At 37.3% G+C, this 18,656-nt stretch overlaps 2 protein-coding genes across 2 annotated transcripts; one reads left to right on the forward strand and one right to left on the reverse strand.

The window, feature by feature from the left end:
- The first annotated feature begins 213 nt into the window (after positions 1 to 213).
- Positions 214 to 6,385, forward strand: PDZD9 (PDZ domain containing 9). Its single transcript, XM_010171400.2, is given in 5 exon segments — positions 214 to 324; positions 759 to 936; positions 4,830 to 5,025; positions 6,023 to 6,090; positions 6,093 to 6,385. Coding segments are annotated over 5 exon segments (846 nt in total).
- Positions 6,386 to 6,923: 538 nt separating this feature from the next.
- On the reverse strand, positions 6,924 to 17,651 carry UQCRC2 (ubiquinol-cytochrome c reductase core protein 2; the record flags this gene model as incomplete). Its single annotated transcript, XM_010171401.1, has 13 exons — positions 6,924 to 7,169; positions 8,022 to 8,175; positions 9,944 to 10,020; positions 10,585 to 10,665; positions 10,929 to 11,128; positions 12,182 to 12,277; positions 12,444 to 12,501; positions 12,916 to 13,013; positions 14,480 to 14,604; positions 14,941 to 14,997; positions 15,986 to 16,050; positions 17,280 to 17,429; positions 17,559 to 17,651. Coding segments are annotated over 13 exons (1,338 nt in total), but the record flags the coding sequence as incomplete, so codon positions are not given.
- Positions 17,652 to 18,656: the final 1,005 nt, after the last annotated feature.

The raw sequence follows: 18,656 nt of genomic DNA on the forward strand, positions 1-18,656 counted from the left end.
GTTTAAGAGTCTCAAGCATTCATGTGACAGTCTTAACTTTTCCTGGCTCTTCATGAGGAGAACAGGCTTGAGAGATGGAGGATTTACTTTACTACCCTATTATATTTCTTGGTGGAGACACTGGGATAACGTCATTTATATTGCAGTACTTGTATTATGCATTTTAATGGATAGCGGATGCTCAAGTGTATTTTATTTCTGTAGGTGCTAAATATGGCAAGTACAGTCCCTTCCCTCATGTCAGCAGTAGGGTGTGAAACCAATCTGCTGGAAATTTAGAAGTTAATCTCCTCTATAAAAATTGATTTGAAAAATTAAATTTTTATAGGAATTCAATCTTTTCCTGAAGTCCTTACCAGCTGACAGCTCCTCCGTTATGTTATTCTGTGCACTGTTCTCTACCTTTCCTGAATATGTCACCATTTGTAATGAATACTTCAAAGCATTATTGCTTTTTCTCTTGGTAAAATGTGTGACTTTTTATGAAATAAGTTTCTAAGTAAAAACTACTTTCAGTATATTTGTTTGATGAAAATTAGTTTATGGACTACACTAACTTTTAATAAGTATCACTATTATAGCTTTTTGGCAGCAACTCATCAGACAATGCCTGTCTAGAGAAGCAATTAAGGATGAGGGACTTAACTGTATGGACAATTAAAAATGGGTACAGCACCTGCTCAAATGTCTCCTTAAACATTGTACTGAAGAAAAATATCACACTTCCAACTAGTAAAATTTTCATCTCACTTTTTGAAGGGCAATTGCCAGCACTGGAAAACATCTCTCAGCACACACTGATTGCAGTATTAAAGGCAAATATTAGGATGTGTGAATAAGGATTGGGTCTCATAATCATACAGAATGGGCCATATCTCCAAATAACAAGCCTTGCTGAGAAAAGCTCTGCAGTTAACAATGAAAAGCTAAAACCAGGTAAGAAGAAACAAGAGTGATACTTAAATTTAATAGCGTTAAAAATGTTCTTGTTCTGCATTTATGCTTTGAGCCTGTCTCTGATTTATTTACACTTACACAGATCAAAAGAAACTCAATTTAAAATTACAGAGAAAAGAAACTAGCACAAACTGTCTAAAGCTCAGTGCCAGCATTCCACTGTAATGAAATACCTGTGATCTTAAAATAGCTGATATGGGTGAGTGTTTTATAATCAGACCAAGATTTCAGTCTATATATTGTTCTCCAGCAAAAACAGATTTCCTATTCATCGGCAGGTTTGTCCAAAAATAGTTTGACTATTACCTTTATATAGCAACTAAACTCGAATAATATAATTCTTTGTTCAGTGCATTGTTGTTCAAGTAGTTTCACTCTACAAGTAACACAAAACTTCCTAAAGGCTTGAAATTAATTTTCCTTATTATTTGCTTTTTATTTCTCTTTGTTGTACAGAACAGTTACTAAGTGGCAATGGACTGATCTCTGTTCTCTCCCAATCCATGCAGGTGCTCATTTGCTACTGAAATGTGTCATATCAGTACTAACAGACTATTACTAGTTATTAAGGTTTCCTATGGAACATCAGACACCTATATTAAGCTTGTAATTGAAAGCTCTGTAAATCTGACTGCTTCACACGGGTCCCTAGACCAATTACATTAGACTCATGAACTACAGTTTGGGGATGATACTGCACTATGTTATTACCAAATATTAAATTGTCTCTAACGTAGAAATCTATGAAGCTAAGACTTAAGTTAATGAAGTAATTTAGAAATTTACTGTCTGTACAGTGAAAATGTGTTTTCCCAGCATTCCCTTTACAGTTTGGGCAATTCTTTCTTCTCAAACCTTTCAGAGAGAATTAGAATTCCAAGCACTAGAAAGAAAGATCTACTTCCTTGATGAAATAAAAACCATCGAGTAGAGTTCTTAACCTCTTTTTAGAAAAGGCTTTGCACTTTTGAACCAAGTATAAAAATCAGTGGAAAAGTCCTATCCATAAAATAGAAATTGATTTGAACTATTTTTTAAATTTACTATTATTATTGTTGTTGTTGTTGTTGTTATTATTATTATGTTAGGAGCTGATAGCTTTCATCCGTTCCCTAAAGAAACCCAAATGGAATAGAAAAGCATATACATAGGTGATACTGATTTGGTTGTTGGTTTGTGGGGTTTTTTTTACATTTATATGTAAAAAATACAGAATAATAATCACTGAAACTAAGTACTTCTGTTTGCAACAATTTGAAAAAGGTACGCTCCAAAAGCATTTTCAATATATGTTACAAGAACAAGGAGTCAAATTCATGTGATGTGTTTGATTTACCGCAGAAAGTATTGAACAGTTTAAAAGGGGCTGAGGACTGGTGACAAACATTGTCCCTTTGTAGCTGATCTTATTTTTTTGAGCCAAAAGAAATAATTTGAGCACATTTCATCGAGCACCTGGATCTAACTCAGCACATTCCACACACGTGAAAAAAGCAAACAGCTGAGTTTGTTCAATTCATGTTTAGAGTGAACTTACAAAAACTTTGTATTTAAGACCAAAGCTGTAAAATTTTGCAGAACATACAGTATTTTGTAGAAGCTCTGTCTCTTAATGGTAGCACAGGCAGCACACTTATTTTGGCACTAATACCAATGTACAGAGCATGGGGCTTGAGGAAAAGATGATGTACAAATGCACTGGTTAGGAGATTTTCTTGCAGTGAATTAGATTTTATCTTTGTAGGCTTATTTTTCAGTTAAGTAAGATGAATATTATCTGTAAAATTTCAAACTGGAACCTAAAAGAATAATTTTATCACTGCTTATAGCTTGAAAGAGCAGGTGCCATTCTACTGATTTTAATGGGGAGGAGGTAGAAATTAACAGAAATAGTGGGAGGCACTAATGTATTAAAATCCTACAGTCAGACTGACCAAACTTGTATGGATGTAGATGTACGCATGCTCTGTCGTGCACGCCATCAATAAGAAACAGAGCTGCTTGGTACATGTGTTTCCTCAAAATACCTTCATAGTGCAAGAGGTTATCTCCAAACAAATAAATCTTCAGTGGCCACTGAATGATATCAATCACAAAACTGATAGGTGAACTGAAAAGCTGAGTGGCTCAGACTCTATGCAGGAGCAGAGGAGCAAAATTATCTACATCTGCAGTTCAGAGATGTCTTTGACTCACCACAACAGTGTTATCAGGACAGTGTGGGCAGAAAAAGCAGAATGCTGAAAGAATCTAGTAAAAGCAAAGTGTCTTGCAGATATTTTAAAGCATAAGTACATTTATGAATCTGCATTTTGAAAAACATAATTTGAGTGATTTCCCTTTCTGTTTGAGGCTGAGAACTTACATAAAACTGTTGGTAAAATGTTTTATCTTGCTTTTTTGGTATCTGCCATCCTCATACTTGTTCCAGAACTTCTTGTTTGCACCCCAGTAGGACCAGTATCTTGGATAAGCTAGAGTGGAGAGAGTGTGTGATGACGATGGAGTAGAAAGAATAGTTAGTGGAAAAAGTGAATGAAAAAATGGTAGTCAGTAGTTTAGGTAAACCATTTTAAAGCCTGTAAATTTTTGTTACAGGCATTTTTAACCCGAAAGGGTTAAGAAGAAAATGGAGCAGATGGAGAGAGGCTCCTGGCTCAGCCTAATATGGCAGCAGACAGCTGCACTGCTTGTTTAAATCCCCTGTGCTGTTCTGTTGCAGTTCAGTACATAATGTTTACTGATACTGCTCCTCTGTGCAACTGTTTCTGCCAGGCTGCCAATAGAGCTGTAGTCTGCTGCAGACTGATTCTGCTTGCCTTTTGCAGTCTCCAAAATTACAGGCTTACCCAGTAACTGCAACTTCCCCAACCCCTTGAAGCCCATATTGTTGTATCCCATGGTACATATAACTGCTGGGGCTTCTGTACTCTCTTGTCCTTGGATGCAGTACTGCTTTTGGCAAAGCTGCAGCTCAGTGCTTCCACTAGCACGGGTAAGAATGTTACCTGCAGCCTTGTCCCTTAAAACAAACAAAATATCACCACCGCTTTCTGCTGGAACTCTTCAGTTAGATTCTGCACCAGCTCTTGCCAGCGTCTCCTGGTTTTCCCCCAGCCTGTCCTGTTTTTCCCCCAGCCTCACTTGACAACATCTTGCAATGTGCTCATGTGTTGGTTGTTGTCAGAGCCGAGGGACAGGCACCAGCCACTGAAGAGAGTCAAGCCCTAGAATCCTCCAGGGGCCCACAAGGTGACATGGCTCTTAGACAGATTCCCCAGCATCCACCCAGGTAAACAGCCACTGTGGAGGAAGGGGTACGCCTGGCTCCACACTGACAGATAAACAGCAAGGTGACATACAAGAGCAGGCAGCAGCTACGTACAGATGGGGTATTCCAGCTGTGAAAAGGTACAGGGAAGCAGTGGAAAGATGCCAGCAGAACTGTTTGGAGTGCAGTTGTGTAGCCTCAGCTCAACCTTGCTGAAGTCTGTCTGGTCCCAAGTAGTGGCCCTGATCAGAGCAGCCACCATTATACCTTTATCTTGCCTAAAAAACCCCACAGAAATGGAAGGGAGCACTGAGTAGGCAATCTAAAGTTTGGCATCTTCACTCAGAAAAATCCCAAAGTAAATTAAGTGAACTGCAGCTTTAGTGTTGTGAAAAGGTGAGTTCTTAACAGGGCTAAAAAAACTTTCATTAAAAAAGCAAAAGAAAAAATGGCATCCAGTTGGTTTGAAGAGCTGCTAAACACACACTTGTAGATAAAAACATGAAAATAAAGTGGTTAAGAGTACAGATTTTGTAATATGAACATTAAAAAATTGGAAAAGTCTCTTAAACTGATTGCTGTAAATTTTCTTCCCTGGCAGGTGACGTTCTAATAAAAATTGGACATGCAAACGTTTTAGGATGGACTCTCCAAGAGCTTAGGCAGCTCCTGCACAATATTCCTATAGGAACTACTCTACAAATCAGAGTTTACAGAGATTTTGTTGAAGTACCTCAACACTGGTAAAGTGCAGTTGAATTAATTCCTGAAGTAAAGCTTCCTGTGATGACATCAAAGTAAGAAATAAGTATTGTTCATAACTAGAATTTCACACGTTGCTTATTATTCTAGCAAGAAACAAGAAATAGCATAATAGCTTTTGCATTTTAGGATAAAATATAAATCTAAAGATTTACATTAATTTATTTTTCTGAAACAAAACTGTGGTTTGAAATGAACAAAATCATAACAAACTTTTCTAGTTACAGTGAACACAAGGTCAGGACAGACATTAATTTTAGACATGTCCCTTCCTGCCTCCACAGTGACCATAAAAAGTCTGGGTGGGGATAATGCCACTGCAATCAAAGAGGCCGTGTCGATTTGCAATAGCCAAGGATCTAGAAGATCACAAGTAGCTGATGATACCAAGATGGAGGTCTTGCTACAACCATATCCGTTTCTTAATCAGTCTAACTACTGACAGTGGTTAACGATTATTACTTTTAAAAAACTTCAGGAAAAAGAAAACCTTCTTGTGAGAGCCACTGAATACAGAAGCTTTTAAAAATATTGCTCTCAATCCTAAAGGTGGCTCACATAGCAAGGATAATTAATCTACACAGGATACAAGGCAGTTACAAGTTTTCCTGAGGCAGAGAGTTTTAATAGAAAAGAAACCTCAAAGGCAGGGGAAGGAACTTAAGTATTAAAGGAGATAATTAGGCCAGAACAGCAGAAAGGAAGCTCACACAACAAGGTGCTTTCCAAGAGATCAAACCTCTAAGCTTATGTTTAAATAAATCAAATTATTTGCTACTCTGAAGGAGCAGAAAAAGGATAGCTTGCTTTTCTGTCGATCGAATTACAACTTAGCTATTACTTTAGAGCCCAAAGGAAACAGCGTGCAAAGGACTATGGACAATAGCATTAGTTTAATATTAGAGGAGCTTCAGAACTAATGAACCTGTCTTTAAAACAAGTATTTGCAAAAAACTTGACTCCATGATTACTTAACTGAATGGCTATGGGAATTATTGCATGTTAAAGTAATACCATGCTGCGTATTTTCAGCACAAGCGAAGATGCTGAGGATGAAGACAGTATCAGGCCCAGTAGCAATGATGATGTACTTGAAAACTTCAGTATAAATCTTCCCAGTCATACTGGTTTGAGTTCACTTGTAAGTTACCATCAACATCCAAAATGTGGCAGGGACCTGATCCAGGCCAAACACTTAGAGTAGGCACAGACACTGGTTGTGATGCTGTACTTCATAACAATGTTGATGCATTGTGCAATCTTAAGTTTGATGCTAGTGGTGTTAGACCTCATTCACACTGGGCTATGGAAAACAATGAGACCAGTTCCTCTTCCTCCTGCCCTTCTGTATCCAATACATCCTATCTGGAAGAATTTACCTTTGTTTCAGAATAGCTCAAAACCTGACATCTTCAAAACCTAGATTTCTGAAGTTGTAGTGTATCTGTTTTCTTTTAATATATGCTTAGACTTCAAAAAAAATCTAAATATCCTAAGATATTTTAAATTATGTATTAGCTATATAAAGCTGTTTTAGCAATGTCCTCCCACCCCTCAGAGATGTCTGTCAATGCTACTTGTGGAGGAGACATTCAGAAACACTACCTCTGCTATGCCCAGACAGGTGGCAGCTGCAAGCTCTAAGAAGGTCCAATATATTTGTCTTTGTTTGAAGGTAAGTTTCTTCATTTACTTCATATAAGGATGGTGCAGACAGTTTATCAAGAACTTTTCCTGACCATACAGGAATACATGGACAATGAGGGGCAACTGCAATATCTGTCTGCACTACAGTGATCATTTTTGATATATTTATTTTTTACACTGACTAAAAGTCCCCTTATTTTCTCACTGTAGTTTTACCTTCAGTGTGCAGGGCCAGACTTACCAGCATTTTAGACACCATTTTCAGTGTAAAAAACTCAACACAAAATGTATGAACTCAGCACTTTATTTCATGAGTGCAAGACCACAATTACTCTAGATTAATTTTCTGAAAGAACTGAATTCATAAATAACAAGTTATTAGTAATTTATTTAGAACATAGGGGACTTAGAGCTTAGGTCCATCTTGAATCCTCATACCAGTTTTGTTTTACAACTCATCAAGAAAAGGAGTATTTCCCAAATCCCCGCTAGCTGCCATTGATTTCTTCCCATTGACAAACTTCTTTGCAGCCTGAAAATAAATCAGAAAGATGAATATAAGGACATATTTGCTACAACAGAGTTTATCTTGCTGCTCATAGCCTCAGCTTCAAGTTATTAAAACAAATCCCAACACTACTACAGTAATCATCAAGTAAACAATTTTCCTTTTGCTGTCTAAACTTACTAGCTTCTATTTCAGCTCCTCGTTACTTTGAACAGGAATGGTAGAATGACAGTTGGATAGAAGAGGCATAGACTCTTTGAAAATGTTTATTCCTAGAATAATTATTACACCACAAGATACAGGGGATCTCTCCTTACTACTAAAGCTATTGCTAGTTGCTACTGCAACACAAATTAGTGGTGACTGTGAAAAACCAAGTTTTCTGTATTAGAATTTCTGATGGATTTCTGTATGAAGTTTGCTCTAGTATAAGCAACAAGACAATCTGGAATAGCAATGCAGTTATGTCAATTTATCATTGAAAGCCTAATGGCTTTATTAAACACACCAAATATTCTAGACTCAGGAATCCTAAAAGCCTTGCCACAGAAGTGCCTGCACTGGAACTAGTATCAAGGTTTCCATGAATACTAGTTGGCAGTTTTGGTATATTTAAGTGAAGCAGATGAGAACTTCACATACTCCCAGCTACACTAGTTTTATAGTGCACTGGATTAAAGGGTCTTCTGTTAATAAAGTAAGTAAAGACATCAAAAGATAGTCAGCTGGACTCTGTAAATGAGTTGCCTTTTTTTTTCTTTTTAAGATAGTCTGTGTGTGTGTTTATAAACACACACAAATGAGCATCAGTTTTGTATAAAAAAACAACCTTACACAGTGATTAAGGAACACCTGTAGATGCTGACACATACTTACATTCACAACATCAGCAGTGACTACAGAGTCGATTTTTTGAGCAACAACAGATGGTGATGAGTGTGTGCCAGAAACCAATGACTCGGAGCCAATCTCATTCAGTAACCCTTCTGCAGTCTCCACTGACATCAAATAGGTGGCTTTCAGCTGATTTCTGCCATCAAACAAAGCATTAAGGATGAGGGAGCACGTAAGTCCTGTTATTACCTTCCCCACTACCCCAGTAAGTGCAATAAGTTTTTGTTGCTTTCTAAATTTTGAAGATTCCTCTCCATTTTGAAAGGTTTTCCTTTTCAAGTACAGAAGCGTTCTATAGTTAGGAAAGAGGCATCACAAATACTTCAAGCATGAAAATGACAGGGTACTTGAACACCTACTGCCTTGGAATGATCAGCCACCCCAAAGAGTCAGATCTCTAGCTAAGAATTTGTTTCTGTTTGAAGTAACTAATGCAGTTACTCCAGGAATTAGACAAATTAATCTATCAAGTTTAAAAATTAGGTTTAACATTGATTCCAGTTTCTCATTAAGAACAGATGTGTGCAAAGCAATTTTGTTGTAAGTGACAAAGAAGCAATGAATGTAAATGGTTAGGCTCCTTGTGCCATTGTTCCATGTCCTGATAAAAGATTAAAGGACAGCAAGTTTATACTGTTTTTTTCTGTTTAACACAGTCTCACTGCTACATATGAAAATCTTATTTTTATAAATTAGTCTTCCTATTCTTTTTTCAAAGTCAAAATGACAGAAAGTGGTTTATTCAAATATCATATAATTAAGTAACTTGGTATTTCTGACTGAATTGCAAGACTCTGCAGATATCACTGACCTTGAATTTGTTTTTGGGGGGCTTTTTTTTTTGGTTGCTAAAGGAAAAAAAGCAATATAGAAAATATATGAACCCATTCCAGAAGGGAAAGTAAAAGGGGGAAAAAAAAAAAAGCCAAAGCACTGTAACTCCTTAATATTAGGCAGCTTTGTTACCCAAAAATCCCAAACAAAAAAACCCCACCACACCAAACCACAAACCAAAAAACAACGCACAAAACTAATAATGCCAAATATAAAGGTCCAGAATTCACCATTTAGCTGCTAGAGACCAAGGCACAACCAGCCACATCTAGGTTTTCATGTTTGGTGTCATCAGGCTTTATGTGGAGTCTTGTAAGTATTTTATACATGCAACAGACAATACTTTAATTTTGCCACTTGAGTGAATCTGTACAATATTGTTGTATTGCACGATCCCAGTTTTAGAGGCTCGGTGCAGTCTGACACTACTTGGGAGATCAAGCACCAGCTAATGCGCACAACCCTCTATAAATTAGAAACTCTAAAGCTTTGTTGTTATTACTGCATCCCTAATAGTAATTTTCCCCCACCTCCAATACTCCCAGGCACAAGTACTTCGAGCACTTGGATGTAACATCATTAATTCAGTGCTTTACACTTGCAGACCCTCATTACTACCGTTCTTTCAAGATGCGTAAGATTGCTTAATATAATTGTTTCGGGAATTGCTGCAGTGCAACTGTAAAGGGAATTACCTAAATAATACAATTTAGGATTCTAATTTAAATACATCTTAATACTGCAGAGTATGATTACAACGACAGCATCTGCTGGTACTTGCTTATTTCTTACACTAAAAGAGTTTTAAGAAAACATTAACACTTATCTAACAAGTTTTTATTAGGAAATACCACTAGCAGAGAATCAGTATGGCTTTGAAAAAAAAATTTAAAAAAAGAGTAGTGACAAGTGCTTCAGTTTTAATGCAGGAAAGTGAGCAGTTCCCCATAGATATAATTACAGGACAAGGATAAGCTTTGCTGTACAGGAACAGTCCAAGTGTTTAACAAGTAGCTACATGTTAAGAAACTTCTCTTTACAACACACAAGACAGTTCTTTACACACTTACTTGGCCTTTGTGACATCGTCATTGGTGATGCTGCCCTGAGCAACTGCCTTTATCTGGTTCAAAGCAGCTTTAATGACCTGAGGAAAATTAAATTATTTAAGACTTCTTCTAGCACTGAATTGCAACACGTTATTTCTAATATCTGACACCTTAAATACTTCAGGGGAGAGTAGCTGGCGGTATTAGGACTGTTAGCCTGAACTCAATGCTGAACAGCTTTAGAATAAAACTAAAACCACTGTAATAAATGCCAAACTGCGACACAAAAACCAGCGTGGATTTAAATTGCAACACCACATTAATTTGCATGGTCTCACCATTTTTCACGAGAGTATTCAGTTCTGCCAGCTTCAAGAGCCAGCATGTTCCCCATGATATACTTAGGGTTACACATGTAAATTGGCATTACAATCAGCAATTCAAGGTATTTCACTGGCTTTAGTTTGTATTAGGTGTTTGTACTTCACAGAAAGCAAGTCTCACTCCCAGCTTACAGAGCTAAATCATAACTGAACATGCAGCATTCTTATATGAGAAAACAGATGAATGGACTTTTTTCAGATGAATCAGTCACTATCTCAAATTAAAACACTAGTTTGAGGATTATGTTGTCAATACTTAAATTCTAATCAGCAACTCACCTCCCCAGCATTTGAAGCCTGGGATATGGTATAAAACCCAAAGAGCCCAGAATCAGAGTAATTAACATTAAATGCGGAAGCCTGCAAAACAAACATTATTATTAACTGTTTCAAGTATCAGAACAACTCAGTATCGAGCATAGGAAAATTACTATTATGATTTAAAATACGTAATTCAGGAAGTTAAACTCCATCTGTGCAGAGGAAAGATCAGACTGGAAGGGCTTCTCTGAAATACTGTAATTTGTGCAACTAATGAAGATTCTTGCTGGAGACAGTAACTTCTCAAAGGACAGTATGCATTTTACTTAAAATACTAGAGTGCAGTAACCCTTTGAACTTACATCAAATGGCTGGCTAGTTGCTTTAGCAATACCCTGGGACAGTTTGCTGGTAACACTGCTTCCCCTCTTGATAAGGGGTCCAGCACCTAAAACATGCTGAAGAACACTGAATGCATCCGCTTCTGCACTCCCAACAGCAGCCCCTTCTGTTACAACAGCAGCATGGACAAGGCTATCACCATTGTGTTCTCTGATTTCTCCTAAAAATACAACAGAATAAAAGGTAACACAGCATTCAGTTAGAAACTGCTGTACGTTTACAGGGATGGAAAGAAAACATTTCTAGCCAGGAGTTTCATGAGAGAGAAGCCAGGGTGTGAAGCTATTGCATGTCCACTCACTAAGACAGCAAGAAGCTGTTCATAGGCTGAAGGTCATACTCTAGATTCCTGATCATCAGTGCCCTTTATACTTACAATCCTCAGAACTTATTCCTAATTCTTATTAAAAATAAATATATAAACTATATGTATACTATATATCTAGTATACTATATATAAGCCCTTTGGAAAAAAAAAAAACCCAAACATTCAAAAAAGTCCTTCACATTCAAAAGTCTTCTTGCAAGCACAAAACCAAGTACCTTACTATGCCTTATCTGAAGCTGATCCTAAATCACACGTAGTATGAGAGGATAAAACTCAGTAAGCCTTCAGATAATAAATGTCCAGAAAAGTAGTGCATCTTCTGTTCATAAGAATATTTATCCTGTTTTATAGAAACTGGTTACTCCAGTCAAATATTAACTGTTGGAAACTTTCTGGTTTTTTTCCCTACCTGTTTACAGAGTGATCCAATACCCCAACTACAGAACAGCTACTGGTATTAGTAGAAGATACTGCTCTGAAAGAGCTAAGCATTGCTTTGTCTTGTGTGAAAGACTTGGGACATTCTAACAGAACTTCCCTAAAAAGACAGTCTACCACCACTTCTAGACAGTCCTTGATCTATTCTTAAGGGAATCTTCCCCAAAAAAACAAGAGAAACCATATGCCAGCTTGTTTTTCACTCTATGGAATAGATTATCTTGCAGGTAAAGCTTTGCTGGAGAAATGGGTTCAGTTTTACCCCAGAACTTTCTATGGCAGGGAACAATCCTCTGCCTGTTTAGATGGGAGATGCCTCTGAACTGTCACTTCCCATATACAGCGTTTAGAACAACTATATAGTTTTCAGTTGCAACTTTGAATACTACTACATCTATAATAATAAAAAAATCAGGCATTCAGAACAGATACAAGAAACATACTTACCCCCTCGATAGACAGCCTTTGCGCTAGAAATACCAGCTCCACTTCGGATATTTAGAAAGTGCTCTGCAACTTGCTTTAAGTCAGAGTGCTTTACACCTGCAATACAACAGCTTATTCCAAGAAATGTAATGGCATTGAAAAGCTGCATCAGTTACATAAAAGTGTTTTAAGTGTACTATAACATTTTACTTCTACAGAAAACTCAACTTTCTACAGCAGTTTTCCCTAATGAATTGCAGTGTCCATTAAAGAACATACGTACCTATTCCTACAAGAGCCATTCTCGCACTTGTGAAATTGTTCTGTACAAAATGGTGAAGCTGCAACAGTAAATTCACATTTTAGGGTATTTTGTATAAAGAACAAAAATAGCAAGTGTGTTTCTGACATTCCCTGTTCAGACTTATACTTAATGCAGCAAACTCCGATGCTTCCAAAAGTAGCTGTCTATAGAACAGCATTTTACACATTCTCCAGTGACAACTACAAAACCCTTTTATACAAGAACACCTGCATTTCACTGACTGCCTTACAATGCACAGAAAGCCACCGACATAAACCACCTCTCTAAACGTGAGAGTGAGTTCTGTACCCAATACTAAAAGCTGTGTGGAAATTAATGATTTCAACCCCAGACTAACATGACAGTAAATACTGACTGCATATTTACTAAATTCATGCCATCTATCCTTGATAAAGAAACTGAAACAGATCTATAACACACATAATCTTACCTGCTCAGAAGTAATTTTTCCAATTGTGTAATCTGGACAATATAAGGGGTTTGCCAAAGCATTCTTGTAAGCTGCAGCATGCAAGTTTTCCAGGACTCCTATAAGAGGAACAAAGTTGCAGTGATGATGATTAACATAAGAGCCGCTTTTAATGAAGATCGCGAATGAAACTAAATGTCACTCCAGTGAAACAGAGCTGTGGTCCACTTTAAGGACCACAAGATCTGCAAAAGCAGGTCTGGAATAATCTGATACACACAGAAGTTTCATCCAAATCCTCATGCAACACAATCTGGTCTAAGAGCGTCTATTCTTTTGTAACTTGGGGAAAAAAAACCAAAACCAAACTTGCAGATGTTCAACACTTTTTGGCCTCAAAAGCAAGTTATAAACACAATCAGTGTTTGGGGGAGAGGAAGCAGTAGAAAATAACAACAGACTCCAACATCCTTTTGATTAGTTTCAGAATCATCATAACCTTCACTGTAAGCATCCCTTGTTCTTGAGCTTAAGAACAGGCTGTTCTACTTGTAGATGAGACATGACACAAGGCTGTCTCCCTATTCAGATGAAGGATGCCAGTGTCTTCAAATCCCTTCTCATTAGATTTTTCTTTCGTCCAACAGCATTCTACTCATTCCTGTTTGATATTCTCCCTGTATTTTTTCCAGATTCTTTCCTCAAGAGAAAGATGACATTCCTTCTTCATAGATCTATTTCTGAACATAACTATAACCGAAAATACTAAATTACTAAGTATCAACTACAGGTTAGTTTCAAGTTTAAAAGACAAAGATTATCCTTGATACAGATTTCAAAACCAGCAGTACTTCCATATAAGCCTGAGACTTTCCAAATCCCAGTGTTGTGTCATCACCTTTAATGGGTTATGAAAGTGAGCACACTTCATAGTGAAGGAGTAGTACAAAAGACATTTATTTTGCAGAACTACCTGGGTGGACTTTGATGATTAAAGTTAAGTAAAGTAACACAAAGTATAATGGAATAGGTGTGGTTTATCTGAGCCTTTGTGTTTGACTTTTTTTTTTACCCAAACCCATGAACCTAAATTTATAAACTTAAAACTGCAATCCATTTTCAGTGTAATGAAAATACATATGATTTTTATACCAAAATACCCACACAAATTCAGTAAGTCTTTTACAGAATATTGTTTCCACATCAATGAGTAATACCTAAATATTGTTTTCAGAACACAAGCTGCTGCAAATACATTGTCAACAACAGACACGACTCGCACATTCTTCGGTTGTACTTCAAAAAAATTAAAAAGGTAACATGCAAGTTGTCAAGGAGAATGGTGTAAGCTGTCTTCAGCACATTACTTGCTAAACATTGTTATGCATGGGCTGGAAAAACTTGTGGTATTATAAAAAAAGCTCTGTAACAACAGAAAGACCGTACCTATCAATGGGAAAATCTGAAAAATTAAATGATCACGTTACGGAGCAAAAGATAAAGTTGTTTTTTTTTCCCCAAGAAAGTTTTTCATTTTGAAGACACTCCCAGGAAGACAATGCAGTGGATCAGAAAATGCACTTACCAACTTGAGGATTCTGAAATGCAATTGCTTTGTCAACTTTTAATTGTGGCTGAAGATCATTTACTTCCCATGGTCTGAACTCCGGTGCTGTAGTGACATTCAGAAGGTATTCCATCACTGTGTCCCTAGATAAAAAAGTGACAAAGGCATTAAAGCAACAGAAGTAGCACGTATTTCTTTTCAAGTTGAAAGCAACACATTAACAACAAAATATATCAGTCAAGTGAGAACAATTATTAGCACCGCTGTACAAAGTATGGGAATTCAGCTTCAGTTCTGTAGCACTGGTACACTTAGTAACATCACACAGAAGTTGAATATTAATACAGTAATTTACTGATTTATTGATTACAAAGACATGAAAATAGGTATGACTCCTACCCTGGGAAATGGTAAGTCTCTACTACAGAGCAGTTTATAAGGAATGCAATAATTAGTTTACAGCATATCTAGATACGTACACATAGTCACGCAGGCATTCAACAGAGTAAGTCATTTTCTCTCTTGTTGAGTACACACTAAATGAGAAAAAATACAAAATCCATTTCAGCAGAGAACACAGAATTAGATTTTCACACATATTCCCCATTGATTGATTCGTCAGCAAGATATTGACTAGAATATCTAGCTAACCTTAAATCTGCTTGAGATGACTATTTAAAGGAGTGATAATACACACACAGCGGAACTAGACATGACTAAAACTCCCATCTTAAGTATTCAAGTAGTAACAAGTGTCTTGTGACCATCAGAATTTAAGATACCATAATAATTTAAAGTAAAACAACAAATAAGGCTGAATAGCAAAACCTGAAGAAAGATGTGTAAATGTATTAAACAAGGCGATTTAGAAATTATTCTCTTTGGGCAGAAAACATAGCTGGTCTTTTCCACTTGCTTCAACACATTTGTGATTAACAGGAACAAAAAAAGAGTAGAGTCTCAAGTTATATAAAACACTGTTTTTAACCAAATTCTATATAAAACAATCTTACTGGATGATTTCAAGATACATTGCAAGAAAGCCGGCACAGTGAGATCCCTCTTTTATTTCTCTTAGGCTTGTTTTCTAGGCTTTAAACTCTCAAATCACGAAAGCCAACTACTGTTTGAATTGTTCCCAGAATTGCAGTATGATGAGTGGTATCTATTCACAAAAACTGGGGGCGGGGGGGAGAAATCTACTGACTTCAGGAAGTTTAATCTTGAAGCCTGAAAAGGCAGAAAAAATATTAAACTTCCTAGACAAATTCTATTTCTTCCAGGTACAAACCATTTATATTTTGTTAACTGAGAAGTGTTTTAAAAATAGAAATCATGGGTGCACTCTTGAATCTTAATAGAATTAGAAGTACAACAGATGTTCCTTGTCAATGTTCACCATTCAAGTACCATTACCAGACTGAGCTTATCCGCCTACGTATTGTTAGCCTTATTGTTTTAAGTTTCCTTTAGCCATATGGACTGTTTGCATCTTACCAAGACAGACTCCATGTGGTTACAAACCTTAAACTTGCCCCAACAGCTTCAAGGCCACGAGTAATCCGGAAAGAAGATGCTCCTTTAGTGGTCTATTTAAAAAAACAAAACAAACAAAAACCAAAAGACAACAAGAGCAACTTAAAATTCTAGGTATTTTAAGAACAGATGTGCCTGAGGATGTTCAGTGCTCAGGCAAAACTGAAACCCTCTCTGTTTATTTATTTATACAGAAGCCATTTTTAAAAGTTGAGCCAGCTTACCACATCTCTACTGCCAGTAATTTCTGTCATCCTCTCTGATTTTCCACCATAATTGCTCACAGATTTGTTCCTATTCTAGAATGATCCAGGGTCACTTGAACATTTAATTCTTTGAGTTACATAAACTTGACAAAAGCAGAGCAAGAAATACCTACATATACTATTACACTGAGAGCTGTCTGGGGAAAGTAACTTCAGGCAGCAGCAGTTGGGAAGGAAGTAATAAACAGCTGTGATATTTTGGGGTTTTTTTTCTGCCTGAAACTGATGTGGAGGGAGCCCACACAACAGCAAAGACACGTCAGTGGTGCTGTGTAGCGTGAATCATCACAGCCCAGCTGGTGTGGCACAGAGGCCGTGTTCACATCGACAGCTGCAGCCAGCCAGCGAGATGGACAGGAACAAGGGGAATGGCCACAGTGGGTCAAACCCATGGGACATCTATCCCAAAGTTCTGTACCCGACAGTGGCAAGAGAAGGGGCTGTTTAAATATAGCATCCCATAATCCATGCAGAGGTATTCCTGCGGTACCAACAGGAGTTACCTCTTTTGGCAGCTGCTAAAGGACCTGCGAGCAGTGAATTTGTCTGTTTCTTTTTTGAACCTGCTGATATGTATCTGCCTCCACAGTGTCTTGTATAAATGAAGCTAGCCAGAAAGCAGGAAGGGAAGAAAAGGAGCTTAAAATATCTTGATGGCAGTAGTAAGAAAAACTAATCAGAAATACTACACACACACACACACAATTGGGACTGTATCAGCCATCCAAATTATCTTTTATTGCAGCTTAAATAAAATGAGTTACAGGCACAACTTGATATAGATGCATATATAGATTAAGACACCACTAGGGAGCACAATTCTAAATAAATATCACTGCCTGTCTTCCAGGAAGTAAGGTCCTTTCTCCTGCACTTGAACCAGGTAACCACCAATCAATGTACACTGTTTTCCACTTTATAAGATGTCTTACATATCCGTATCGCTTCTTTTTGTGGTCACACCATCCACCATTTCAGCCACTGCCAACATAACAACAAAGAGAACAGACACCTACCAAATTAGATGCAAGACGAAGCAAGTGAGCAGTTCCCAAGTTACCAGGGGTTTCATATCTGCTGCCCGCTTTAATAAACACACCAATTCTTGAGGCGGGAGAAAAGTTTTCCAGAGATGCAACAATTAAGCCATTTGGTAATTTTGTAATCTGTATTAAAAAAAAAAAAAAAAAAAGTTTTAGTCATCAAACCAGAAGTACTGTTACAGTTCTGCTTTGTCTGAGCTTTAAGAAGTAAATAAAAAGAAGAGAGAAAAAAATTCCAGTATTCATACTGACCTCAAGATCTTCAGACTCCGGAGATAATTTCACTCGTTCTGCAGTTGCTGAGGTTGCAACTTTAGGAGCTACTTTAAGTGAGTAAAGTCTCTTCTAGAGGAGAAAGCATAAGAGCATGGATTTTCTGAATTAGTTCCATTATACACTGAAAAAGCAATTTGTTTTAAGTAGAAATACAGTGAATGACTTCAAGCCCCCAAGAAAAAACAATTATTCTCTTTTAATTCCTCTGACTGGTTTTACATCACCAGTGGAACCTGTGCAATGAGTTATATGAGGTCTCTGGAAGTTCAATAAATAGCACTGTAAGCTTTCCCCCTTGTCCCCCTTTGCTGCTGTGCAGCGTGAATCTTTACTGATACTACACAGTCTGTGAGACAACTGTATAGCAATGAACTGAATAAACAGCAAACCACATACACACAACACAACTCTGCAGATAAACTTCTTATTTAATTTGGCATAGGCAGTTCAGCTCCCGAAGAGTCACCTGTTAGCACACCAACCTATCCACACTGACTGCTGCATACAAAAGGACACCTATGTAAGTCCCCAAACTGCAGAGTAATAACCAGGCAGAGACCTTCAAATTGAAGTGAACATCACAGGAACCTTCCTTCAGTAGCTGGCAACAGACAGGGCAATACTGCTGATTTTGAAGCTGAAATTGTATTCCCTTCCATCCTTTTTGGAAGTTTTTTGTATTTGTAACATAAATTTATTTATTGCTGTTCTTCTCCTATTAAAAAAAAGAACCTAATCTCCTTACATCTCAAAGTAAAAATCAAATTACGAAAACACCACTGCACTCAGTAGCAGGGATACCAATGACATAATTACCCTTGCTTTGCCACAGCCTCTGTTCAACATATTTTGAGCCTAGAACAAACTCCTTTCTTACCCCACGACGAATTTGTTAAGACACCCAATTTTAACCTCTAAGCCTACTTATTTGTGAATTATTAGTCTAAAACTGACTTACAAACATGCTGCGACATTCGCCATCGAGAGAGCATTTCTAGCAGCCACCTCACACAGGTTCTCTCTCAGCTGTCCGCCGGCTCGACAAGACTTTCTGCGGCAGAACAACCCCCCTGC

This window comes from Antrostomus carolinensis, unplaced genomic scaffold, assembly GCF_000700745.2.
Source record: "Antrostomus carolinensis isolate BGI_N321 unplaced genomic scaffold, ASM70074v2 scaffold33267, whole genome shotgun sequence".
Classification (NCBI taxonomy): domain Eukaryota; kingdom Metazoa; phylum Chordata; class Aves; order Caprimulgiformes; family Caprimulgidae; genus Antrostomus; species Antrostomus carolinensis.